Source organism: Lithobates pipiens, unplaced genomic scaffold (genome assembly GCF_037356315.1).
Source record: "Lithobates pipiens isolate NorthernLeopardFrog02 unplaced genomic scaffold, aLitPip1_a1.2 Scaffold_28, whole genome shotgun sequence".
In the NCBI taxonomy this organism is placed as follows: Eukaryota; Metazoa; Chordata; class Amphibia; order Anura; family Ranidae; genus Lithobates; species Lithobates pipiens.
This window is the reverse complement of record NW_027507789.1, coordinates 60,869,672-60,897,564: the sequence shown is the minus strand read 5'-3', so window position 1 is coordinate 60,897,564 and position 27,893 is coordinate 60,869,672. Positions and strand designations below refer to the sequence as shown.

The 27,893-nt window shown below is 45.9% G+C and overlaps 1 protein-coding gene across 3 annotated transcripts in view; it reads right to left on the bottom strand.

Annotated features, from left to right (window-relative positions):
• ST6GALNAC1 (ST6 N-acetylgalactosaminide alpha-2,6-sialyltransferase 1) overlaps nucleotides 1-27,893 on the bottom strand; it is a 374,560-nt gene that overhangs the window by 247,723 nt on the left and 98,944 nt on the right. For all 3 annotated transcript variants that reach the window (XM_077459293.1, XM_077459292.1, XM_077459294.1), the window contains one exon: nucleotides 1,143-1,311. In XM_077459293.1, the coding sequence (XP_077315419.1) occupies nucleotides 1,143-1,311 (169 nt within the window). The remainder of the gene's footprint in view (nucleotides 1-1,142; nucleotides 1,312-27,893) is intronic.

Sequence of the window (27,893 nt, the reverse complement as noted above, 5' to 3'; positions counted from 1 at the left end):
TACACAGAGAACACCCACTAACTCCTACAGACGCCAACACACTACACAAGGCTGCCACGCTGGCGGCCTTATATAGTGTGGGGTGTGTACTACACAGCCTGAGCTATGATTGGCCACAGGCATCCTGCCTGTCGCCAATCATGGCCCTCCTCGCTGCCGGCGCTGTGATTGGCCAAGCATGCGGGGTCACAGTGCATACTTGGCCAATCATGAGCCAGCAATGCACTGCGATGGCGCAGTGCATTGTGGGCCATGAGCGCCACACGAATTTGGCGCGAATGGCCCATAACGTTCGGTATTCGCCAAATGTGCAAACAGCCGATGTTCGAGTCGAGCGTATGTTCGACTCGAACATCAAGCTCATTCCTACTCAGGACATATTAAGTGGGTGGGTTTTAAGACTTGGGAGTTAGAGTGCTACATAGTTACATAGTTAGTTAGGTTGAAAAAAGACACAAGTCCATCCAGTTCAACCTTAAAAACAAATAAATAAAATAAAAAATAATCGTACAATCCAATATACCCAATTTTATGCCCACAATTGATCCAGAGGAAGGCAAAAAAAAAACACACACACACACACACATTATATATAAAGATATTGTGCTTTTACTGTTACCTGGGACTGTGGTTTCAGGGGATAGAAGGGAGTGGTCTGACACAAGCCTGGTCTTTCCACTGCCCTCCTCCTGCCTGGGCCCATAGAGCTCAATTTAAGTAAAGCGGTGATCAATCTGTTAAAGTGTTTGCCATTTTGTGATCTGTCATTAGAGTTGTTGCCTCTGCTTTTGGGTTATTTACCTTCAGGAGTCCCCTGAGGGCAGGCAGATAACATTATTGATCTTTAGGATCTCTGTTAGGGGGCTTTGGTCACATATCAGGAGTCTAAACAGGGGGGAGTCTGCACCACACAGGGTGATAAGGGTGTGCCCTGGCACACCTGCCACACCCTGTGAACAAACCTATGGGCAGAGTACAGAACCAAATATGCTCAAGTGGCTCCATAGGGGGTAGTGCTACATAGATATGAAAAATAAAGTATTAAAATGTATTCATATATGAAAAATGAATTACCTTACATAGTTACAAAGTTAATATAGTTGAAAAAAGACACAAGTCCATCCAGTTCAACCAATAAATACCTGTGTAGTTTAATTCCATCCAGCCATACGGAGGAATAAAGTGTCCGAGTCTGACCCATTCATTATTATTGATGTGATGATTATCCATAAATATGGTGATTTTGGTAAGAAATTTCTCTTTTAGCCAAGATGAATTTTGAGCCTTGATTTTTACAGATATGGGGCAACTCTGAAGACAAAGGAAATAAGAATATAAACACACAAATATATAGTCCTATCAATGATTTCTTGACATATATTGTACAAGTAAAAGTGATCAGCTTTAGGTAAATAATTGTAGGAATAGCTGTTAGTTTTTATAAAACCTTGTATATATACAGTATTTCACAAAAGTGAGTACAACCCCCTCACATTTATGTAAATATTATTATATCTTTTCATGTGACAACACTGAAGAAATGACACTTGTATAACAGTGTAAATTTGCTGTCCCCTCAAAATAACTCAACACACAGCCATTAGTGTCTAAACCGCTGGCAAGAAAAGTGAGTACACCCTTAAGTGAAAATGTCCAAATTGGGCCCAATTAGCCATTTTCCCTCCCCGGTGTCTGTTACAAGGTCTGAGGTGTGAATGGGGAACAGGTATGTTAAATTTGGTGTTATCGCTTTCACTCTCTCATACTTGTCACTGGAAATTCAACATGGCACCTCATGGAAAAGAACTCTCTGAGGATCTGAAAAAAAGAATTGTTGCTCTACATAAAGATGGCCTAGGCTATAAGAAGATTGCCAAGACCCTGAAACTGAGCTATAGCACAGTGGCCAAGACCATACACTGAACAGGTTCCACTCAGAACAGGCCTCACCATGGTCAAACAAAGAAGTTGAGTACACATGCTCAGTGTCATTTCTAGAGGTTGTCTTTGGGAAATAGATGTATGAGTGCTTCCAGCATTGCTGCAGAATTTGAAGGGGTGGGGGGGTCAGTCTGTCAATGCCCAGACCATACGCCGCACGCTGCATCGAATTGGTCTGCATGGCTGTCATCCCAGAAGATGATGTACAAGATGATGTACAAGAAAGCCCCGCAAACAGTTTTCTGAAGACAAGCAGACTAAGGACATGGATTACTGGAACCATGTCCCGTGGTTTGATGAAACCAAGATAAACGTATGTTGTTCAGATGGTTTCAAGCGTGTGTGGCGGCAACCAGGTGAAGAATACAAACACAAGAGTGGTCTGGGGCTGCATGAGTGCTGCCGGCAGTGGGGAGCTACAGTTCATTGAGGGAATCATGAATTCTAACATGTACTGTGACATACTGAAGCAGAGCATGATCCCCTCCCTTCAGGGACTGGGCCACAAGGCAGTATTCCAACATGATAACGAACCCAAACACACCTCCAAGTCAACCACTGCCTTGCTAAAGAAGCTGAGGGTAAAGGTGATGGACTGACTAAGCATGTCCCCAAACCCTGTTGAGCATCTGTGGGGCATCCTCAAACAGAAGGTGGAGGAGTGCAAGGTCTCTAACATCCACCAGCTCTGTGATGTCATCATGGAGGAGTGGAAGAGGACTCCGGTGGCAACTGGTGAAGCTCTGGTGAACTCCATGCCCAAGAGGCAGTGCTGGAAAATAATGTTGGCCACACAAAATAGTGACACTTTGGGCCCAATTTGGACATTTTCACTTAGGGGTGTACTCATTTTTGTTGCCAGCAGTTCAGACATTAATGGCTGTGTGTTGAGTTATTTTGAGGGGACAGTAAATTTACACTGTTATACAAGCTGTACACTCACTACTTTACATTGTAGCAAAGTCTAATTTCTTCAGTGTTGTCACATGAAAATATATAATAAAATATTTACAAAAATGTAAGTGGTGCACTCACTTTTTTGAGATACTGTATGTATTTACACAGGGAAAGCCATAATCACATGTTATATGTGCTTGTGACGCTCTGTGTTTACATTACATATTAGAAGGCTGGGATGTTACTGAGTCACTGCTGTGAGAGGGAGCTGACTGGCCTGTGCTTCTGCAATGATTTTAATGATTTCATAGCTTCTACTGTAAACTGCTGATGAATTGCTCAACAGTGCCTACAGCTACAGAAATCAGTAAAGGATTGTTTTAAAGTGAATGTACTGCTTATTAGGAATCCGAATAAATACTTGAATGCCCATAGTGTTAATCCAGATTTACTTTGGTAACCACTGCAAAAATAAATAAAATATGTGTTCATTAAAAACACACTATTCTTTTCCTTCAACAGGAATATTCAAGGCCATCATACTTTACCATATCCAAAGAACATTATACCCCCAAAAATAGCTCAAATTTTATCTGTGCACTCCCAATATTGTTTACAGAAATGCAAATGTCTAGAGCAGTGATTCTCAACCAGGGTTCCTCCAGAGGTTGCTAGGGGTTCCTTCAGCATTGGGCAATTACTGCCTCTCAGATAGGTTCCCACTGGCACCATTGATCTTTTTAGCTATCTGTAAGGAGGTAATCCTTCCCAATGACCACAAATGTAAGGACCATTCTTCCCACTGACCATCACACTAGTGTATCATGAGTTGTAGATTTCTAAAATTTAGCAGGGGTTCCCCGAGACCAGAGAACTATTTCAAGGGTTCCTCTGTGTTGAAAAGGTTGGAAAAAGGCTGGTCTAGAGTATGGTGGGAATCTTGATTTTAGAATAGCAGGTGTTTTGATATTTGTGTGGAAGCATAACAAAGATTAACCTCTTCCCACCCGCCCTATAGCCGAATGACGGCCATAGAGTGTGCGCTTACATCCGGGAGGCCGTCCCTGGACGTCCTGTTGTTTACTTCCGCAATGCGCGCCACCGCGGGTGCGCATCGGGCAAGTTCTGTGTTTGCCGTGTCCCCCGGAGAAAGGCAAACACAGATCGCTGTAAACGGCCAATCACAGCGGCCGTTTACAGCGCGATCGGCGTGTCCAATGTGAGATGATCTCATATGTAAACATATGAGATCATCTCTCAGCGCCGCTCACCCTCCTCACACAGACAGCGTGTGAGAGGGGAGAGATGAATGGCTGCAGCGGCCGTGAGTGTAAAAAAAAAAAGTAAAAAAAAGTGACATCCACCCCAGTGCCATCTTCCCCCAGTGCCATCCTCCCCCAATGCCATCCTGTCCCAGTGCCATCCGCCCCAGTGCCATCCACCCCAGTGCTACCTGCCCCCAGTGCCACCTGTTAGTGCTATCTGTCCCCAGTGCCACCTGTTAGTGCTATCTGTCCCCAGTGCCACCTGTTGTCAGTGCCATTTGTCCCCAGTGCCATCTGTCATCAGTGCCACGTGTCATCAGTGCCACATAGTGCCATCTGTCATCAGTGCCATATATTAGTGCCATCTGTCATCGGTGCCACATATCAGTGCCATTTGTCATCAGTGCCACCTGTCAGTTTCAGGTGCCATCTGTTGTCAGTGTCACGTGTCATCAATGCCACTTATCAGTGCCATCTGTCATCAGTGTCACGCATCATCGGTGCCACGTATTAGTGCCATATGTCATCGGTGGCACGTATTAGTGCCACGTATAAGTGCCATCTGTCATCAGTGCCACATATTAGTGCCATCTGTCATCAGTGCTACGTGTCATCAGTGCCACGTATAAGTGTCATCATTGCCATGTATCAGTGCCATCTGTCATCAGTGCCACGTGTCATTGTCCTGGTGCTCCAGGGCCTTCAAAAGTGTAATAGATAGTCAACAAGTTAGATGTGTAATTTATGCTCCTAGAACACATGATGGCGCTCCCTGCATGTTGGGCCTCTATGTGGCCAGGCTGTGAAAAAGTCCCACACATGTGGTATTGTAATACTCAGGAGGAGTAGTAGAATTTTTTTGGGGGTGTCATTTGTGGTATACACATGCCATGTGAGAGAAATAACCACGATGACGATGAATCACAATGACAATTTTGTGGAAAAAATAAACAAAATGAAAAATCTTAATTATGCAAAGAATTGTGGGAAAAAAATGACAACATCAAAAAGCTCACCATACCTCTTACTAAATACCTTGGAATGTCTACTTTCCAAAAAGGGGTCATTTGGGGGGTATTTGTACTTTCCTGACTTGTTCGAATCACAAGAAGCGAGATAGGCCACCAGTACATCAGATGTGATCCATTTTGTGCGAATCGAACCACAGCTTCTAGACTCTCTAACTTTCACAAAGACCAAATAATATCCACTAATTTGGGTTATTTTTACCAAAGATATGTAGCAGTATAAATTGTGGCCAAAATTTATGAAGAAAAATTAATAATTTGCATAATTTTGTCACAGAAACAAAGAAATATGCGTTTTTTTTTCAAAATTTTCGGTCTTTTTTCATTTATAGCGCAAAAACCCCAGAGGTGATCAAATACCACCAAAAGAAAGCTCTATTTGTGGGGAAAAAAAAGGACAAAAAATTCATTTGGGTACAGTGTTGCATGACTGAGTAATTGTCATTCAAAGTGTGAGAGCACCGAAAGCTGAAAATTGGTCTGGGCAGGAAGGGTGCTTAAGTGCCCAGTAAGCAAGTGGTTAAAGTGGTTAAAAAACACCAGACAAGGTGCCAAAACAACAATTGCTGCCTTCCCTAAAGCCTAGTGCACACTACCAGTTTTTTTATTGTTCAACACAGCTGACTGAACCAAAAAACAAAACATAAGGAGTTTGGGAGGAGGGCAATCCTATGTTAGTACAGCGATCTCCCTGTTGAGCTGTTCTGACAGTGGGACGCCCCACCGCCAGAACACACTGGTCAGTGTTACCAGCCATTGAGAGCATTGATCGGATGCCTATCAGCAGACCTTTTTCAGTCCTGCCCCTTCAACAGAAGCCAAACATTCCTCCGGGTTCTGTTGGAGCAGCTGCTACACATGGGTCGAATGCTGGTCGATTTCTATTGCCCCAGCCAATACTGCCCAATATTCAGCCTATGTGTACAGGGCTGTAGGCTCTCACCTTTTTGTGCATATTAATCAATGGGGGTAGGGGAATTTCAACATGGTTAAGCCAGTGTTAAGCTGGCCATAACTTATGACTTTGCAGAATCATACCTACCTAGGAGCATGCAGCATTGGTTTGATGCTGTATCTGTCCACCATCAGTTCAGACTGAGAACCAAGCGAACACTGCTGGTCGCTCGGTTCTCAGGCCTCCCTGAGCAGAGAGCTGGTGATGACTGTCTGCTCCCCCCCCCCGCTCACTGGAGGGCTGTTCTATGGAGGTGGCAGGAGCGCCCGGCTCAGGCTCTCAGCGGCTTGCTGAGAGGCTGAGCCGGGTGCTGGTCCAGGCATGTGGGCGGGTGTTGCAATCTTGCCAGAGCCTGGACTGGCTCTGTGACATCAGCAGTCACAGCTGTCTGCTGAAAATTGGTCACAGGAGTGCAGAACGAACTTTGGCCATACTTCTTGTTTAAGATGGCCATACACCAGTAGAATTTAGATCCAACATTTGTGTGGAAATTCTGAAAAATTTCAAAATTTATGCCATCAGTGAGTTTTGTTTGAAAGCCCTTAAAATTTCATCCAGACCTGCAACTTGAATGGAATCTTAGATGCATTCGACAGGAGTCTTTTGTGTCCAGAGCATGCACCTTACAATATTAAAAAAAAATTCTGAACAAACACCATGTGCACAGTTAAAAATATGTTGGCCAAGAAAATATGTACATCTGCTCCTTTTAATTTTCCCATCACTATGGTTGAAAAATGTTCTTGAATCAGATAACTAAGGTAGGCTATAATTCATCAAAAGTCCAAATTTTATTCTGTGATTTGTTTCTTTTACCAAATGGACCCAACCTTGCACTATAAATAGAAGTTCAGCTTATTTATTTTGTTATACAGCACCATGCCAAAAAGCTTCATACATTAATTAAAAGCCTGTAGCCAGGGAAAGGTAAGTACATTGAATTAACTTTTTTCTTCGTTATGCCTTTTTATATTTTTAATTGCATGTTTTTGTATAGGGAGAGAGCAAAGTAAGTAAGCAGACTTTACTTGTACTACAAGGTTTGCTTAACCACTTAAGGACCAGGCCTCTTTTTCATTTGGCGTTTACATGTTTAAAACTGTTTTTTTTGCTAGAAAATTACTTAGAACCCCAAACATTTTATATTGTTTTTTTTTCTAACACCCTAGAGAATAAAATGGCGGTCATTGAAATACTTTTTTTCACACCGTATTTGCGCAGCGGTCTTACAAGCGCACTTTTTTTGGAAAAAATTCACTTTTTTGAATAAAAAAATAACACAACAGTAAAATTAGCCCAATTTTTTTTTTATATTGTGAAAGATAATGGTACGCCGAGTAAACTGATACCCAACATGTCACGCTTCAAAATTGCACCCGCTCGTGGAATGGCGTCAAACTTTTAGCCTCAAAAATCTCCATAAACGACATTTAAAAAATTCTATAGGTTGCATTTTTTGCATTACAGAGGAGGTCTAGGGCTAGAATTATTGCTCTCGCTCTACCGATCGCGGCGATACCTCACATGTGTGGTTTGACCACCGTTTTCATATGCAGGCTCTACTAACGTATGCGCTCGCTTCTATGCGCAAGCTCGTTGTGACGGGGTGTTTTTAAAAACCTTTTTTTTTTCCTTATTTATTTTAATTGATTTTATTTTTACAGTGTTTTTAAAGAAAAAAAATGGATCACTTTTATTCCTATTACAAGGAATGTAAACATCCCTTGTAATAGAAAAAAAGCATGACAGGTCCTCTTAAATATGAGATCTGGGGTCAAAAAGTCCTCAGATCTCATATTTGGACTAAAAAGCAAAAAAAAAGAAAAAATGACATTTAAAAAAAATATACCTTTAAGAGCTATGGGTGGAAGTGACGTTTTGACGTTGCTTCTGCCCTCCTATGGTATAGAGACGAGTGGGGGCCATCTTAGCCTCACTCGTCTCCATACCCAGCTAGCAGAAGGACCCGATCGCCTCTGCCGCTACCGACGGCTCCGGTAAGCGGCGGAAGGTGCGGGAGGGCGGCGGGAGGGGGGGTGGCACCTCTCCCGGCGCCGATAGCGGTGATCTCGCGGCGAATCAGCCGCGGAGACCACCGTTATCGTACAGACGACCGGCGCCTAAAGAGATGGATATCTCAGTTGTGGCAGAAGCTGCTGCCGTTACTGAGATATCCCTCTTCAAAAATAGGATGTATATCGGCGTGCGCTGGTCGGTAAGTGGTTAAAGTACATTTCCGTTACATTGTATAAAGCATGGTGAAGTTATTTACAAATGTAAAAAGGATTTTTGTTTATTTTGTGAATTCTTGTAATGCATTGCTATAAAAATGAATGAACAAAAGGTACAAAAAGTAGAAAAGGGAAAAAAAACAGAGATAATGAAAATGTAATGAATGGGTTAAACAGGAAAAATACATAATAAAGCATTTTTGACTTAAAATGTATGTTGGCCTAAATTGGAATGATGTGCATATCAAAGCAGGAGCGTACCAATGGGGGGGTGGAGGTCTGACCCGGGTGCCACACATTGGGGGGGTGTCAGTGGCTGAGTGGTGTCGCTATGGAGGTGCGCTCCACACCCAAACAAGCCAAACAATTTACCTACACTACAGAAAAAAGACCTAGCACACTAAGCGAGAGGGTGTTACAATTGTATATCGCAGGCTCTTGTTTTCAATCACATAGCTTTATATGCAGTATATACTGTACATATTCTATATAAAATGAATGACTTGTGTGAAATGTTCATATGTCTCTGGGAAGTCTATGCAAATCTCCATGTAATCCATACAAAAATAGTGAATGTAGTTGACCATCTGATTTTGTCTACACTATTTAAGCTGTTTTGTGTCACTTGTTAGCCATGATTAAGGCCTGATGTCCGAAACGTGTTCGATTTGTTGACTGTTGTTTACATGCAATAATAAAACAAAGTTTTAGCCGATTTCCATGGCACTGGTCTTTCACTCCTGAGTGACTACAGTGGGTGTATTTGGGCAGTCTGTATTGCTGTCAGAGGGACCTAGAAACTGAGTACTGGGCACTGCTAAACCAGATGCCTGTGTGTGGTCAGCATTGAGGTGCTTTTCTCCCTGGTGCCCAACAGATGATGGGCCACACACAGACTGCCAGCGGGCCATGTGCAGGCCTTGTGCTGTATATTGGGCACCAGGAATCTAGACATAACCTTGACCAAGACCTTAAGCATGTGGATGGTTACATAAATGACTAACAGTTACATTTAAAGTGACACTAAACACTAATTTAAAAAATTCTACTGAAGTATGTATTCTTAACTCAAACAACTCAAACCTTCTATTGCTCTCTGCCACCTCCAACTCTCCAAACTCCTTTTTTTGCTGCTGTGATCTGACTTCCTGTTAGGGGGTGACAGTGGCGTAACTAGAACCTTCAGGGCCCCGATGCAAGAAACCATGAAGGGCCCCCCTGAACCCCAGCCAGGGCCCTTCCCTTCGAGTCTGGCGGTGGAACTCCAGGGCGTGGTCACAGGTATGACCTTTGTGAGCCCTGTAGTTCCACCACTGGTATCATTCGTTTTTTTTTATACGTTTTTTTTTATTCTTAGGTGCCCCATTGGGGGACTGTCCCTAGGCAGGATGGGGTCCCTGTCCCCAGAAGAGATGAGGTCCTTTTCTCCAGGGCAGATGAAGTTACTGCCCCCAGGTGAGAAGGGGTCCCGGTCCCCAGGGGAGGTGGGGGTCCCTGTCCCCACATAAGAAGGGGTCCCTGTCCCCAGGGGGAGAGGGAGGGGGTATGTAATGGTGTGTGGGGGATGGGGTCCTCTCACTCACCATGACCAAGCTGTAGGCCGCGCACTCATCCATGTTGGTCTGGGCTCCATCCAGTGTGCTGGATGGGCGATCAGCATATCTCCCAAAAAGACCTTTCATCATCTGTGTATGACGGGGGAGGAGGGGGGCTGGCAGACAAGCCTGCAGTGTCCTCCGGGGAGCCGGCTCTCATAGGGCTGCACTGCATCTGTGTTCTTAAAGTTTGTTTACCCGGGAGAAGTATGCAGTGCAGTGTGGGCCGGACTCGGGGGGGGGGCGGGTCTCTGGCCGGGGAGAACAGACATCGGACTGAGCGGCAATGCATGGAGCAGGGTAGGGGTACTCGGAGGAGCCGGCTGAGGACACAGGTCATGCGGGGAATGCACAACTAAAGAACAGCCAGTGCGATAGTCGAGCATGGAGTTCTGCTAGTCACTCTCCACCTCCAGCCACCCGTGTGCATGGTGCACTGGTACCCCTAGCTGCCTATGCTGCTGCTGGCCATATGTAGAGGGGGCTGCATGGGCCCCCTGTATCACAGGGCCCGGTTGCGGTCGCGACTGCTGCACCCCCTATAGTTACGCCCCTGGGGGGTGACTACATTCCATTATCCCACTGTATGTAGGAATGTAGCCACCCTCTCTTGCTCACTCCTGAGATGGGACTATGGGATTTGTAGTGTGCATTAATGGTCATGTGCACTGCTCATTCCAAACAAACAAAAGTAAGGGGGTGAAGGGCTCCAGGGTGCTTGTCCAATGCAGAGATAAATGGATTATCAGGTTCCTTGAGATTAGTAAAACTTTGTTTGGGACCTGTAGCCCCGAGTCTTCATAGAGACTTGGGAAGTAGGAAGTCTCCAATTATAGATGCAGATTTTGCAAACAACCAACATTGATTGTGCAGTTGTGTTACAATGTAATATGGACATAAAATCACACACATACAGGGGCGGACTGACCATCGGCCACTCGGGCACTGCCCGAGGGCCCCATGGCACTAGTGGGCCCCATCAGGGTTGCCAGCCTCAGTAAAACCAGGGACAGTATGTAAAAATCTGTGTTTTTTTTTTTACATCTGTCTCTGAAATGTCCCTTACCGACATCCTTTTGGTCTAAAAATCCAGAGATTATAGCTGCCCCACCTCTCCAGTACCTTCTCAGCCAATAGAAACATATCTGTGTATACTGTGTGTATGTATACTGTGTGATTGTATACTGTGTGTGTATGTTTGTGTATACTGTGTGGCCCCATAATCTCTGATTGCCTGGGGGCCCAATAATCTCCTGTTGCTCAGGGGCCCCATGAGTTGTCAGTCCGCCCCTGCACACATAGGTTGAACTTGATGGACTTGTGTCTTTTCAACCTCGCCTACTATGTAACTATGTGTACAGAGCTTTTATTAGAGATGCAACTATGGTCCAGGGCTTCACCCTGGTGCAAAGAGGAGGTCTCTGCCAGGAGTCAGGAAGGCTCCACCTAGGATGCACGTGGGAGTAAGTACAGCAGGGAACTTATAGCTGTGTGCATTGAGTTTGTGTGAGAAAAACTGTTTGGAGGGGACAGATAATGACCTTGAACTGCGGCTTGAGGCCAAAGTATAAGTCAGGAGGCTGATGAACATTTGTTTTTTTTTTTTGCTTAAAGCGGGAGTTCCGCCGTTTTTTTTTTTAAAGCCAGCAGCTACAAATACTGCAGCTGCTGACTTTTAAAATAAGGACACTTACCCGCCCAGCGCGCCCGCGATGTCGGCACCCGAAGCCGATCTCTCGATCGTCTCTCGGGTGCTGCCGCCGCCATCTTGTGTATGGGAATCAGGAAGTGGAGCCTTGCGGCTTCATTTCCCGGTTCCCTACTGCGAGTCGCGCTGCGCAATAAGGATGGTCCCCGCTGTCTCTGGGATCCGTGTGTTTCCCAGCAGACAGCGGGGGACCTGCGGAAAGGGGCGTAGATTCTGCGGAAAGGGGCGTACATTCTGCAGATATCTATGCCAGAAGTGGGTGCAGATACCTGTACTGTACAGGTACCTGCACCCCCCTCCCCCCTGAAAGGTGCCAATTGTGGCGCTGGAGGGGGGGAGGGTTCCAATGAGCGGAAGCTCCACTTTAGGGTGGACCTTCGCTTTAAAAACCACTGCATGGGAACCCATGTGTTGAACTTGAAATTTGTGTTAATAAAAGTGGTCAGGAAAAGGCCTTAACAAGGAGAAGTAGCTGTGTCCTTAATGTTCTACCATTTAAAGGCGGTTCCCAGAATATATGTTAGTTCTTTAAAAAACGGCAGAGTATTGGGTACCTGTTGACAGCTGTATGGTGCCTCATTTTCCAGCACTGGAAACATGACTCTTGTCAAAATCAGGTCACTGTTTGTTACATGAGGGCTGACATGGAACAAATGAGTCATGTTGTTTAAGTCATTTTTTTAACCTCTTAACGACTGTAATGCTATGCAAGCTTCCCGTATACACCACCTGTAATCTGGAAATGAATATAAAGGAAGAGGGTAGGGAAGGCATATGCTATCCTGTATTTCAACAATTCAAGTGCCAGTATCATTTATGTACTGTAGCTGTCCACATATTTTTACAATCTGATCGCACAATCTCCTTCAGGCTACTTTCAGACTGAGGCAGGTGGGCGTCGGTGGTAAAGCGGCGCTATTTTGAGCACCGCTTTACCGTCGTTTTAGCGGCGCTATTCGGCTACTAGCGGGGATACCACATGTGTGAGACTTTTACACAGCGTGGCAACATACAGAAACCCAACATGCAGGGAGCACCGTCAGGCGTTCTTGGAGCATAAATTACACATATAATTTCTGGACTACCTCTTATGCCCTATACACACATCAGAAATTCTGCCAGCAAAAGTCGGATGTGCACTTTTGATTTTTGTATGCTCCATGGGACTTTTGCTGGCAGAATTCCAGCCAGCAAAAGATTAAGAGCAGGTTCTCTATTTTTCGGTTGGAAAAAGTTCCTATCCAAAAATGCATTCGTCTGTATGCAATTCAGACGTGCAAAAAATCAGGCATGCTCGGAAACAATTCAACGCATGCTTGGAAGCATTGAACTTAATTTTCTCAGTGCGTCGTAGTGTTGTACGTCAACGTTGACGGTCAAAAGTTCAGAGAACTTTTGTGTGACCGTGTGTATGCAAGGCAAGCTTTAGCTGAATTCCGTCGGAAAAAACATCCAAGTTTTTTCTGACGGAATTTATGATCGTGTGTATGGAGCATTACACTTTTGAAGGCCCTGGAGCACCAGGACAATGAAAACGCCCCAAAAATTACCCCATTTTGGAAAGAAAACAACCCAATGTATAATCTATGAGGCATACATAGTGAGTCTTTTGAACATGTCTTTTTTTTCTACAAGTTTCTGGAAAATGTGTAAAGAAAATTAAAACGCAGTTTGTTTTATACAAATTTGGCCATTTATACAATATTTCTAAAATATAGAATGTACATACCAAAAAATACACCCCAAAATAGATTCTCCTACTCCTCCTGAGTACGGCAATACCACATGTGGGAGACTTTTACACAGCCTGGCCACATAGAGAGGCCAAACATGCAGGGACCACTATCAGGCATTCTGGGGGCATAAATGTCAAATCTAATTTGACTACCTATTGCACTTTTGTGAGGCACTCTAGTGGCATGGATATGGCATGGATGAGCACGAATGAGGATGAATGAGCCGTGGATGAGGGTGGCTGAGTATGGCTGAGTATGGCTGGGGGTGGATGGGATGGCTGAGCATGGATGGATGGAGGAGTATTGCTGAGTATGGATGGATGGATGAGTATTGCTGAGTAGGGATGAATGGCTAAGCATGGATGGTTGGATGGCTGACTGAGCATGGAGGGATGGCTGAGCATGGATAGCTAGCTGAGTATGGATGGATGGATGGCTGGCTGAGTATGGATGGATGGCTGGCTAAGCATTGATGGATGGCTGAGCATGGATGGATGGATGGCTGGCTGAGTATGGGTGGATGGATGGCTGGCTGAGCATGAATGGCTGGCTGAGTATGGATGGATGAATGGCTGGAGTGGGCACAAATCAGCACTGTGGGCACTACACATCCAGCCCACAGTGCTGCAGCACCATCTGATCTCTCCCCTCTTCCCTCTCCATATTGATCGGAACAGAGAGGGAGAGAGGAACCAGATGTGATTCCGGTTTGTTTACAAGTGATCGATCCGTCATTTGACGGAGTGATCACATGGTAAACGGCCGATATCAGCGGTCATTTACCCTAAACCGTGATGCTCTGGATCGGGCGGTCGCGAATGTTCCTGGGTGCGTGGGAGCAAGATTCTGAGAGGACATCAATGTACGCCCTCCCAAAGTTATCAAGCCGCTCTGTAGCCGTCATTGAGCTATAGCGTGGTTGTTAAGTAGTAAATCTACTTATCTGTCTGTAGCAAGGTACCATGGGATATGTAGTCCTTACAAATGGAAAGTAAACAGCACAGGCAAAGTTGCAAAGTAGACATGGAATCCAGGAAGTTGTGGAAAGAGATGGCCAGCAGATAGGCAGAACTCACAATATGAAAGGAGATCTTTCAAGTAAGCTTATATTCAATTGTCAAATATAACTACTGTTTGTATTGTTATTACAATACTGATGTTATAAAATGAAAGTGTATGCTGTAACCATAGATTTCCTTTAAAGTATAACTAATGGCAAACCTTATTTTTAGTTTTGGACAGAGCGGAAATAAACTAGAACTCCTGTTAGGCTGGGTTCACATATCTGCGGTGCGGTTTGCAGTATCCTGTGCTTTCTGTTCACTGGTTCAGCTGTTATTCAGGTGTAAATTTTCCTTAACCTTTTTTAGAAGGAGAAAATGTTTATGATCATTTTTGAACATATAAAAATGTTGAAAAAACACAAATTTCTACTACATGTCTGCCTGCATGTTGCCTGCATCAACAGATGAGTCAAGTAGCAACGAACTCTGGTTATGCAACAGCAACATCAGGAGCATTTCCTCACACATGCTCATGATGGGATCCATAGTAAAAACACAAAAAATAAGACCACAATCTACAAGCACACTGCTCTCTCTGGTGCTGCTCTCTCTTCTCTCACAGAATAGCTGAAATAGTTAATAATTTACTTGTTTTTCATGCATTGTGGGCATTTGGGAGGGTTTTCTAATGCCGCGTACACAAATTGTCCGGCGTACTTAGTCTGCCAAAACACATTTCAACAGACAATTCGATCGTGTGTGGGCTTCAGTGGACAATACGTTCATCAGTATGCTAGTCCAGCAGGCTAAGAATGACGCATGCTCAGAAGCAAATACGAAAAGGAAGCTATTGGCTACTGGCTGTTGAACTTCCTTTTTCTAGTCCCGTCGTACGCGCCGTACGTCATCACGCTAGCAAACGCCGGACTTTCTGTGTGTCCGTGTGTGGAAGTCCGTTTGGTAGAAAGTCCGCCGGACTATCCGCCGGATTGTTTGCCGGACTAGGTACGCCGGACAATTCGATCGTGTGTACGCGCCATTAGGCTATATTAAAAAAAAAACTTCAAATGCTCATAACTGCTGCTAAACTCACATAAACGTATGTAAAAGCTGGTTTCCAGCTGCCAAGTTTTCAGTGTTGAGAAAATGCCCTGTGTACATGAGCCCTAATACAGGAGGTGTGTTATTGGCCAGAACAACAAAAAACAAACAAAAAAACAAAAACAAACAACAAACAACAAAAAACAGAAAAACAAAACAATAGAAAAAAGGACATGCCGTGACCCCGGAAGGAAGATGGACGCTTCCAACCGGCGAGGAAATCGGGGACATCGCAGGCTCCTGTGTTAGGTAAGTGACACATAATAGCCCATTATGCTTTGCCTTCGCAGGGAAACAAAGAGGAAGTAAACCCATCAGGACTTAGAAAGAAGTTTTGACTCAAAATTGTCCGACTTGGACTTGCCCACACACGGAGTAAAGTCCGTTCATTTTGAACGCGGCTCCAGGTAGACGTGACTAATGCAGGAAGTCAATGTCACCGCCTCCGTCGGCGAGATTGACATCTGGCTGGCCCCGTCACCTGGTATGGACTTAAAGGGGAAGACCTACGCTGAAAAAACGTTGTGGGGGTCCCCCCGAAGCCCATATCAGACCCTTATCCGAGCACGCAGCCCGGATGGTCAGGAAAGGGGGTGGGGACGAGCGAGCGCCTCCTGAGCCGTACCAGGCCATGTGGCCTCAACATGGGGGGGTGCTTTGGGGAGGGGGGCCCTGCGGCCCCCCCACCCCAAAGCACCTTGTCCCCATGTTGATGAGGACAAGGGCCTCTTCCCGACAACCCTGGCCGTTGGTTGTCGGGGTCTGCGGGGGGGGGGCTTATCGGAATCTGGGAGCCCCTTTTAATAAGGGGGGCCCCAGATACCGGCCCCCCACCCTATGTGAATGAGTATGGGGTACAATGTACCCCTACCCATTCACCTGGTGAAAAAAAGTGTAAAGAAAAAAACACAACACATGTTTTTAAAATAATTTATTGGACAGCTCCGGTGGTCTTCCGTCTTGGGAGGTCTTCTCGCCGGACTCCTCCACTATAAATCTGCTCTTTTGCTAGCTCTTATACTAGCGGAGGAGCCCGGCTTTCTTCTTCATCGTCCCCGCCGTCCGGGGGTCTTCTTCCGACTTCGGGATCTTGCCCCCCTCTTCGGTTCTTCTGCCGGGCCTCCGCTTTCTTCTTCCAGTTCTTTTACTAGCGTTGGCCCGGTCTTCTGACGCCGCCGCCGCCGCCTACTCTTCTCTTCTTTTCTTCTTCTTCCTTGAGATGTTGACTCAAGGCTCTCTCTGGCTGCAATGACAGCGAGGCGTTGTGCACCGACTTATATAGGGACAAGGGGCAGGGTCACCGGGTGATGTCACATGGTGACCCCGCCCCTGTATGATGTCACAGTACCAGCATCCACCAGGACTGTGACATCATACGGGGCGGGGTCACCATGTGACATCACCAAGTAACCCTGCCCCTTGTCCCTATATAAGTCGCCGCACAACGCGTCCCTGCCATTGCGGCCAGAGAGAGCATCGTGTCAACATCTCAAGGAAGAAGAAGAAGAAGAGATGACAAGGCGGCGGCGACAGAAGGCCGCACCAACACTAGTAAAAGAGCTGGAAGAAGAAAGCGGAGGCCCGGCAAGAAGAACCAAAGAGGGGGACAAAACCTCCAAAGAGGGGGACAAGACCCCTGAAGTCGGAAGAAAACCAGCGGATGGCGACGGCGACGAAGAAGAAAGCCGAGCTCCTCCGCTAGTAAAAGAGCTAGTAAAAGAGCAGAAGATAGCGTAGGAGTCCGGCGGAAAAAAAAAAACCAAGACGGAAGACTATCGGAGCTGTCCAATAAAACATGTGTTGTGTTTTTTTATTTACACTTTTTTTTTTACACTTCACCAGGTGAATGGGTAGGGGTACCCATGCTCATTCACATAGGGTGGGGGCCGGTATCTGGGCGCCCCCTTATTAAAGGGGGCTACCCGGATTCCGATAAGCCCCCCGCCCACAGACCCCCAACAACCAATGGCCAGGGTTGTCGGGAAGAGGCCCTTGTCCTCATCAGCATGGGGACAAGGTGCTTTGGGGTGGGGGGGCCCCCCCATGTTGAGGGCACGCGGCCTGGTATGGCTCGGGGGGGGGGCTCGCTCGTCCCCAACCGCTTTCCTGACTGGCCGGCTGCATGCTCGGATAAGGGTCTGATATGGACTTTGGGGGGACCCCAACGCCATTTTTTTGGCCTAGGGGTTCCTCTTTAAGTCCATACCAGGTGATGGGGCTAGCGAGGTGTTAATCTCGCCAAAGGAGGAGGCGACATTGACTTCCTGCGCTAGTCCCGTCTACCTGGAGCCGCATTCAAAATTAACAGACTTTTCTCCGTGTGTGGGAAAGTCCGTTAATTTCAGCAGATATCATTGGCCTGGTCCGCGGGCGTGAGTGACATACAGGTACATGGTTTTGTGCACCCGTGCCATTCTGCCAACGTATATATCAACGTGAGCCGGTCGGGAACCAGGTAATATATCTGTATACAGAAACATACAATATATAAAAACATATATGTATGTAGGAGACTATAATACTGATCTGATTATAAAATGGATTTTCTTGATGATACTGTCCCTGAAAATGCAAAGAGCTATTTAGCAAGTAGTATGAATAGGATAATATGGGTAGGGTAATGTCCATAAAAGATCTGTAGTGCTGTGTCATGGGTCACTTATACAATTTTATATCTCCCTGCACTATGACAGTCCAAGCTTTCCTTTGTTAAAGCTGAACACCAGGCAGATATAAAATTAATGAAGCTCTGAGGTTGATTTGTTTTTACATGCAAGCAACCTAAAGCTGTCCATATACTAGTATATTTCTGAACAAACGCAACTTTGATGCTGCGTACACACAAGCGGAATTTTCATACAGAAAAAGTCAGACGGAAGCTTTTCATCATATATTCCGATCGTGTGTATGCCTCATCTGACTTTTTTTTCGAAAATTCTGACGGACCTAAAAATAGAACATAATAAATATTTCCGACGGAACCAATTCCTATTGGGAAAACCGCTTGTCTGTATGCTGTTCCGGCGGACCAAAAACAATGCATGAACTGAAGTAAGTACAAGATGAAAGCTATTGGCTACTGGCTATTGAACTTCCTTTTTCTATTCCCACCATGTGTGCTGTACATCACCACGTTCTTGATGATCGGACTTTGGTGTGATCGTGTGTACACAAGACAGTTTCAGCGGAATTCCGTCTGAAAAACCTTCAGAGTTTATTCCGACGGGAAAACCGGTCGTGTGTACAGGGCATGATTAGGCCATTCATTGACTTAACAAATGTCATTCACAAGTATTGTAAAATTGTGTTTGCTTTTAACATGTGATATTGGAATGAATGGGGGGAAATTGAAATGAAAAAACACTTTGACTGTTAGAAAAAATTTCCAGCCTGCTTTTTTTAATTTTCTCATCTCATCATGCAGTTGAAAACCAATATCGAAACTAATCTAATCTACTGAAATTCTACTAGTGTATGGCCAGTTTAAATACCTGAATCTGATTTAGTATTAGACACTTTCAATCCCTTATAAAACAGAGCTAAGACCAAGGCATTTTTTCTGCCGTTCAGGCACCAATGGCAGCCCTCTTCTACAGCCTGTCATGTAACACACACTAGCGCTGCACAACCAGGGCTGCTGCCCTTGAGTTCTTCTGGTCCCAGAATGACAACATACAGCTGCCTATGTTGATTCAGGAGGCAGCTTCCATCCCCGGTTCTACTCACATTGTAGCATGGAGCGGAGGAGCCCTGAAACTCTGCCCCAGCTACAGTTCTGATAGCTCTTCAATCTGCTGCAAAACGAAAAGCCTAGGCATACTATATGGACTGGAGCACTGGCAGTAGAAAAGGTGAAGAAGCAGTGAAAGAGGGGGGAGGGGAATGTGCGGAGAGAACTGTGAAAGATATGAGCATGGAAGAGAACTGGGGGGGACTTTCTAGAGAGGAGAACTGGCAAAGTGTCTGTGGGGGCAGGGGGATTTATGCATAGTGGCGAGCTGGCAAACTGGGGGGATTTGCACAGAGAGGAGAGCTGGGAAAATGTGGGGGTGGTTTGCAGAAAGGAGGGCTGGAAAAGTGGGAGGATTTGTGCGGAGAGCAGAGCTGGGAAAGTTGGGGGATTTGTGCAGAGCAGAGAGCTGCGAAAGTGGGGGGATTTGTGCAGAGCAGAGAGCTGTGAAAGTGGGGGGAGGTTGTGTGAAGAAGAGAGGGATTGTGCGTAGAGTGCATAGAGGAGAGCTGGGAGATTGGGGGGATTTGTGCAGAGTGGAGAGTTGGGAAAGTGGGGGGATTTGTGCAGAGCTGAAAGCTGGGAAAGTTGGGGGGAATATGTGCAGAGAGGAGAGCTAGGAAAGTGGGGGCATTTGTGCAGAGCGGAGAGCTGGGAAAATTGGGGGGGGGGGATTTGTGCAGAGAGGAAGGCTGGGGAAGTGGGAGGATTTGTACAGAGTGGAGAGCTGCAAAAGTGGGGGGCGGGTTTGTGCAGAGAGGATAGCTAGGAGAGTGGGGGGATTTGTGCAGAGTGAAGAGCTGGGAAAATGGGGGGGGGGATTTGTGCAGAGAGCTTTAGATGGGGGGTGCAATAGGGAAGGAGAGATAATATTGATGGGATGCAGTGGTGAGTTGTGGACTGGGGGTGTAAGCTGTAGTTAGAGGGGTGCAGAGGATGAGCTGTTGATGGGGGGGGCAAAGGTGAGTTGTGGATAGGGGTGCAGAGTGGAGCTGTGGACAGGGGAAAGAAGAGGTGAGCTGTGGATGAGGGTTGTAGAGGTTAGGTGTGGATGGGGGACACAGAGGTAAGCAAAGAGATAAGCAGAAGGGAGGATTTGTTGGTTATTTTTGGGGGGATACTTGAGGGAGAAGACCAGGGAAATTTGCTGGGGGACAGTAAAACATACAGCGTTAGTGACCAAGAGTATGTAAGAGCGTGCAGGGTCCAGTGGTAAGAATTTTGTAAAACCTTGTACATTACATATGTAGCGCTGACACCCTTGTGTATTGATATGTGGTTGCACACTTTAATATAAAGTCTATGGACATTACTATGGTTCCGTATCCAGAGCCCTCTACTGACAAAATATGGGTAATGCACTTATATATTGTTACCTCTGAACAACCCAAAAGACTTATACAGGAAGTGACTGTTGTTTTGATTCTGAAGGTTGACTTTGTTACCCAGGAGTCTGTGTGACTTACCCATGAACACTCTCTTACACAGTGCATGCTGGGTAGGAGATAAAAGGGACCCGAGCGGCCATTTTAGGTCTCTTAGGATCATGTTGCCGGCCTGTGCGGATCCGTGGGGAGGCATCCCGGAGGCAGCGGCCCACAGCCATTTCGGAACACAACTCTGTTTGTTTGTGGAGTGATCTGATGGTGCCTGAGAGACGGTGACCGTATTGAGGAGTTCCAGTGACACTCATCGGAGCAGTGGAGGACCGGATACATCCAGCAGAGTGGTACAGAGTGACTGGCCCAGGTGACGGAGAAGCAAGCTGCAGTCACCAGACTCAAGTGATCACACGGAGCTCCGATCCAGTTGGTGAGCGGGTTACGGCCCACCGTTTGTTAAATTTTACACGCAGTTAGACTCACATATAGGCCTCACTGGAATTTTTAGTTCCAAGGAAGAGGAGCAGAGCAACTGACACTGAGCAGGCTTGAAGCCTATCTACTCTGGCGCCTCAAGCGAAGCCACACCAGGAGCACCTCAACCTAACTTTTCATAAGCTGTGGATTACAAATTAAAAAGGAGTTATTTTAGCTAGCGAAAAAAGAAGATCACGGACTAAGTACTTTAAGTGAGATCTCATTCATAGCTTTTAAAGTGAGGGGAGCTCCCGGGTATTAATACAAATATATATATATATATATATATATATATATATATATATATATATATATATATATATATATATACTGTTTTACATTGTTCCTATTGAAATATAGTGTGCTGTCGTCCTATGTTGGGATGACAGCACAATTTCTGTAACCACCTGTTTTGAATATTCTACAGTAAAATATATTTCTGGTTAAGTATCCAGTGTTGTGGCGTACTGTTTTTTCCCCACCAGGTGGAGCCAGTGGATCCTGAGGTTACAATACAGGTACTTTGCATTTGTATTATATTGTATTGCGGACCTCCAGCTGTTGCAAAACTACAAGTCCCATCATGCTCTGCCTCTGGGTGTCATGTTTGTGGCTGTCAGAGTCTTGCTATGCCTCATGGGACTTATAGTTCTGCAACAGCTGGAGGTCCGCTAATTGCATATCCCTGTTGTATTGCATTGCATTGCACCACAGCTGTGCCAAGGGGATTGAGTCAAGTTAGTGGGGGTTATTGGTAGAGTGCAGGTCCAAATCAAACCAGCAGCTCCTTCAGGGGTAAGTGCTACACATACTTAGAATTGCTAAACTCTGTATGCTGTGCTGTATGTTACATATTAAAGGCCTCTGGATCGTACTACTTTATGTTGTACTCTGCACAATGAGTTTTGCGTTACAAACCCCTGAGCCCAGCACTCTTTATGCTAGACTGCATATTACATATGCTTTACCACTGCTCTCTGTGTGCTGGGCTCTGTATTACATATTCCTGACCCCTGCACTCTGCGCACAGGGCTATATGCTCCATATTTCTGAGAACAAGCGACGCTTCACATTGAATGTAAGTACTATCCTGTTTGCTGATTTTTTTTCTGTGCCTTGTGTGATATGCACTGCTCACAACTGTACAATACACACCTGTGTGTTATGAAGTCCTGTACTTTGTGTGTTACACATTCCTGAACCATGCGCCTTGTGTGATATGCAGTTCTAAGCCTTCACTTAATACAACTATTTGGTGCCACTGTACTTCTCTCCTCTAAGGAAGGTGTGTCTGGGGTCAGGGTTGAGTGTGGTGGGGGTGGAGATTTGGGCGGGGAGGGTGAGTTCCTGCACCTATTTTCTGAGAAAAAAAATCCCTGGCTAAGACTATAGAAGGGACAAACTGTACAGGCAACCAGTCAGTTGTGCCACAGTGCTTATAATCTAACAATACACATGCTGAAAGGAGATGAGAGCAGAGTGACAAAGAGCTTAGTTTATCAGTCTGCAGCTAATTACAGACTGGGGGAGGAAAAAGACTGGTAAGTGTTACTTTGCTGCAGCAGAGAAGAATCGTGTCTCTTGATGCAGTGTGGCAGAGCTATGCAAATCTTACCACTTGATGGACCGAAAAACCAATCCTATGTAAGGTAAAACAGATTCTGTATAAGTAGCTCATCTGTGTATCAAGCTGTCTGGAGTCTATCTTTAAATAGAGAAAGATGCAAAAATGATCTTGCCAAGCCTTCCAAGCAGTGGCGGCCAGTCCATAAGGGGCGCAGCCCCCTCAAAGTTCCTAAAGTTAGTTTGCAAATAAGAAAGCTAATCATAGAATGATTTATTTTGAAATAACTGCTAATATGACATATAACATCTTAAAGTTAAAAAATGTTAGTCATATTATTATTTGTAGTGATGGGCGAACGGTTCGCCCGGCGGTCGTTTTGCGGCGAATTTCGGCTGTTCGCGGTCCGCCCGATCGGCGGACTATTGCCGCCGTTCGCCCGGCGGACTTCCGTGTTTACTGTGTAAAAGAACTTTGACCTATGATGACACATCCATCATGGGGTACAGGACAGCCAATTCAGACATTACAGCACATGGACACTTGGACATTCCCCCTAACTTATAAATAGACCCGATCCAGCAGCCATTTTACATTCTTTCTTCTGTCACTATAGGGAGAGGTTTCTGTGTGGAGCAGGGAAAGACTTCAGGGACCCAAATCGCTATTTATTAGGTCCACAAAAGTTCTTTTAAGGACTGGTATCATGGTATAGGTGTTAGGTGTAGTTTAGGATATAGGTTTGAGGCAGTGCTGTGCTAGTGATTGTTGCAGCAGCCTGAGTGTCTTTTGTCAGTGTAGAGAAAGGGACAGGACGCTGTGTGCTGCAGGGACAGTCAGTTTAATCATTAGCTGTTACTATTAGGTTCACAAAAGTGCTATTCAAGTTATTGTTCCAGCAGCCTCTGTTTTGTCAGTTTATATAGGGACAGGCAGGAAGCTGTGTGTGAGGCAGTGAGGGACAGTCAGTTTAATCAGTAGCTGTTACTATTAGGTCCACAAAGGTTCTTTTCAGGACTGGTATCAGTGGTATGGTAATAGGCTTGTACACGTATAATATTATTTCTTCCAAATATAGAAAGAATATTATACTTGACTGCTGCCCTTCTGCTGCAGTCTGCTAATCATTCACAACCTACTTGTTCCACAAAGGTCCTTATAAGGACTGGTAAGGTCTAGGGTGCTACAGTACATAGGGTTGAGTGAGGTACAGTCTGCTATTCCGTAAGGACTGGTATAGGTCCACAATACATAGGGTTGAGGTGCACTACTGCTGACCGCTGCCCTATACTGCAGCAGTCCTTCATCAGTATAGGGACTGACGTACAGTCTGCTAATCAGTCACAACCTACTTGTTCCACAAAGGTCCTTATAAGGACTGGTAAGGTCTAGGGTGCTACAGTACATAGGGTTGAGTGAGGTACAGTCTGCTATTCCATAAGGACTGGTATAGGTTCACAATACATAGGGTTGAGGTGCAGTACTGCTGACCGCTGCCCTATACTGCAGCAGTCCTTCATCAGTATAGGGACTGACGTACAGTCTGCTAATCAGTCACAACCTACTTGTTCCACAAAGGTCCTTATAAGGACTGGTAAGGTCTAGGGTGCTACAGTACATAGGGTTGAGTGAGATACAGTCTGCTATTCCATAAGGACTGGTATAGGTCCAAAATACATAGGGTTGAGGTGCACTACTGCTGACCGCTGCCCTATACTGCAGCAGTCCTTCATCAGTATAGGGACTGACGTACAGTCTGCTAATCAGTCACAACCTACTTGTTCCACAAAGGTCCTTATAAGGACTGGTAAGGTCTAGGGTGCTACAGTACATAGGGTTGAGTGAGGTACAGTCTGCTATTCCATAAGGACTGGTATAGGTTCACAATACATAGGGTTGAGGTGCAGTACTGCTGACCGCTGCCCTATACTGCAGCAGTCCTTCATCAGTATAGGGACTGACGTACAGTCTGCTAATCAGTCACAACCTACTTGTTCCACAAAGGTCCTTATAAGGACTGGTAAGGTCTAGGGTGCTACAGTACATAGGGTTGAGTGAGATACAGTCTGCTATTCCATAAGGACTGGTATAGGTCCACAATACATAGGGTTGAGGTGCACTACTGCTGACCGCTGCCCTATACTGAAGCAGTCCTTCATCAGTATGCTCTGCCTCTGGGTGTCATGTTTGTGGCTGTCAGAGTCTTGCTATGCCTCATGGGACTTATAGTTCTGCAACAGCTGGAGGTCTGCTAATTGCATATCCCTGTTGTATTGTATTGCATTGCACCACAGCTGTGCCAAGGGGATTGAGTCAAGTTAGTGGGGTTATTGGTAGAGTGCAGGTCCAAATCAAACCAGCAGCTCCTTCAGGGGTAAGTGCTACACATACTTAGAATTGCTAAACTCTGTATGCTGTGCTGTATGTTACATATTAAAGGCCTCTGGATCGTACTACTTTATGTTGTACTCTGCACAATGAGTTTTGCGTTACAAACCCCTGAGCCCAGCACTCTTTATGCTAGACTGCATATTACATATGCTTTACCACTGCTCTCTGTGTGCTGGGCTCTGTATTACATATTCCTGACCCCTGCACTCTGCGCACAGGGCTATATGCTCCATATTTCTGAGAACAAGCGACGCTTCACATTGAATGTAAGTACTATCCTGTTTGCTGATTTTTTTTCTGTGCCTTGTGTGATATGCACTGCTCACAACTGTACAATACACACCTGTGTGTTATGAAGTCCTGTACTTTGTGTGTTACACATTCCTGAACCATGCGCCTTGTGTGATATGCAGTTCTAAGCCTTCACTTAATACAATTATTTGGTGCCACTGTACTTCTCTCCTCTAAGGAAGGTGTGTCTGGGGTCAGGGTTGAGTGTGGTGGGGGTGGAGATTTGGGCGGGGAGGGTGAGTTCCTGCACCTATTTTCTGAGAAAAAAAATCCCTGGCTAAGACTATAGAAGGGACAAACTGTACAGGCAACCAGTCAGTTGTGCCACAGTGCTTATAATCTAACAATACACATGCTGAAAGGAGATGAGAGCAGAGGGACAAAGAGCTTAGTTTATCAGTCTGCAGCTAATTACAGACTGGGGGAGGGAAGTGGGAAGTTGCAGAAGGTGCGTTCAATTCATTTAAAGGACGCACCAGCGCCAGGCCACCACACCAGTTTCCAGTTTAGTGCAAATAGGGGCCTTCATGCTCCAGTGTTTTAATAGGGACCCCCGTATAAAAAGCATAAGGGTCAAGGACCTGTACTGGGTGGCAACGTACTTAGACCCCGGTACAAACACAAAATGGCGGAAATGTTACCGCCGTCACAGAGGGCTGTTAGAATGGAGCACTTCCAGGCCTTGCTTTGAGAAATGCTGCATTCTGCTTTTGCGTGCGCTGGCAGAGGAGCAATTCCCACTCCCAAAGAAGGAGTTGCGGGTACTAATCCAACAGCGCCTGCAAGAAGAGGCCGGTTTGAAGATGTGTTGGTGACTTCGGATATGAGGTCATTCTTTCAGCCGACCCATCGACAGGTGTCATCCGGATCCAGCATCAGGGAACGCCTAGACCGTCAGGTGTCCGACTACATCGGGTTAACGACCGATGTGGACGCTCTGAGGAGTGATGAACCCCTGGACTACTGGGTGGGCAGGCTTGACCTCTGGCCAGAGCTTGCCCAATTTGCAATCGAACTGTTGGCTTGCCCCTCGTCCAGTGTCCTGTCCGAAAGGACGTTCAGCGCAGCAGGGGGGATCGTGACCGATAAGCGTACTCGCCTAGCTCACGACAGTGTTAACTACCTCACATTTCTAAAAATGAATGAGGCATGGATCTCGGAGGAATTCAACACATGTGACCAGTAGACCATGTATATGTCTATAAACAATTTTTTAAATCGAGCACACAGACCTTCTTTTTTCATTTGGCTCACTTCCTTGTCCAAAAAAAGCACACTGTACTATATGCCCGTACCCTCCTCTTTGAAGAGGTTGAGCGGTGTCATATTTCTACTGGGGCTGCTTATTATGAGGGGCTCCCACCATCCCTGTGCTGTGCTGACTTCCTCCTGGGGCTGCTTATTATGAGGGGCTCCCACCATTCCTGTGCTGTGCTGACTTCCTCCTGGGGCTGTACCTCTGCTGTGCATATTATGAGGGGCTCCCACCATCCCTGTGCTATGCTCATTATGAGGGGCTCCCATCATCCCTGTGCTATGCTGACTTCCTCCTGGGGCTGCTTACGGTGCAGGTGTCAGTGCTGTATATCACGGTGCTGGTGTCAGTGCTGTATATCACGGTGCTGGTGTGAGTGTTTTATGTCACGCTGCTGATGTCATTGCTCTCTATCACGGTGCTGCTGTCAGTGCTGTATGTCATGGTGCTGGTGGTAGTGCTTTATGTCACGCTGCTGATGTCAGTGCTCTCAATCTCGGTGCTGTTGTCAGATCACTCTATCACGGTGCAGGTGTCATTGCTGTATGTCACGCTGCTGATGTCAGTGCTCTCTATCACGGTGCTGGTGTCAGATGACTCTATCACGGTGCAGGTGTCATTGCTGTATGTCACTCTGCTGATGTCAGTACTCTCTATAACGGTGCTGCTGTCAGTGCTGTATGTCACGGTGCTGGTGTTAGTGCTTTATGCCATGCTGCTGATGTCAGTGCTCTATATCACGGTGCTGTTGTCAGATCACTCTATCATGGTGCAGCTGTCATTGCTGTATGTCACGCTGCTGATGTCAGTGCTGTATATCACGGTGCTGGTGTTAGTACTTTATGTCACACTGCTGATATCAGTGCTCTCTATCACGGTGCAGGTGTCATTGCTGTATGTCACGCTTCTGATGTCAGTGCTCTCTATCACGGTGCTACTGTTAGTGCTGTATATCACGGTGCTGGTGTTAGTGCTTTATGTCACGCTGCTGATGTCAGTGCTCTCTATCACGGTGCTGTTGTCAGTTCACTCTATCAAGGTGCAGGTGTCATTGCTGTATGTCACACTGCTGATGTCAGTGCTCTCTATCACGGTGCTGCTGTCACTGCTGTATATCACAGTGTTGATGTTAGTGCTTTATGTCACGCTGCTTATGTCAGTGCTCTCTATCACGGTGCTGTTGTCAGATCACTCTATCACGGTGCAGGTGTCATTGCTGTATGTCACGCTGCTGATGTCAGTGCTATCACGGTGCTGGTGTCAGATGACTCTATCACAGTGCAGGTGTCATTGCTGTATGTCACGCTGCTGGTGATCATCTCCTGCACCCTCTTCTTTGCCT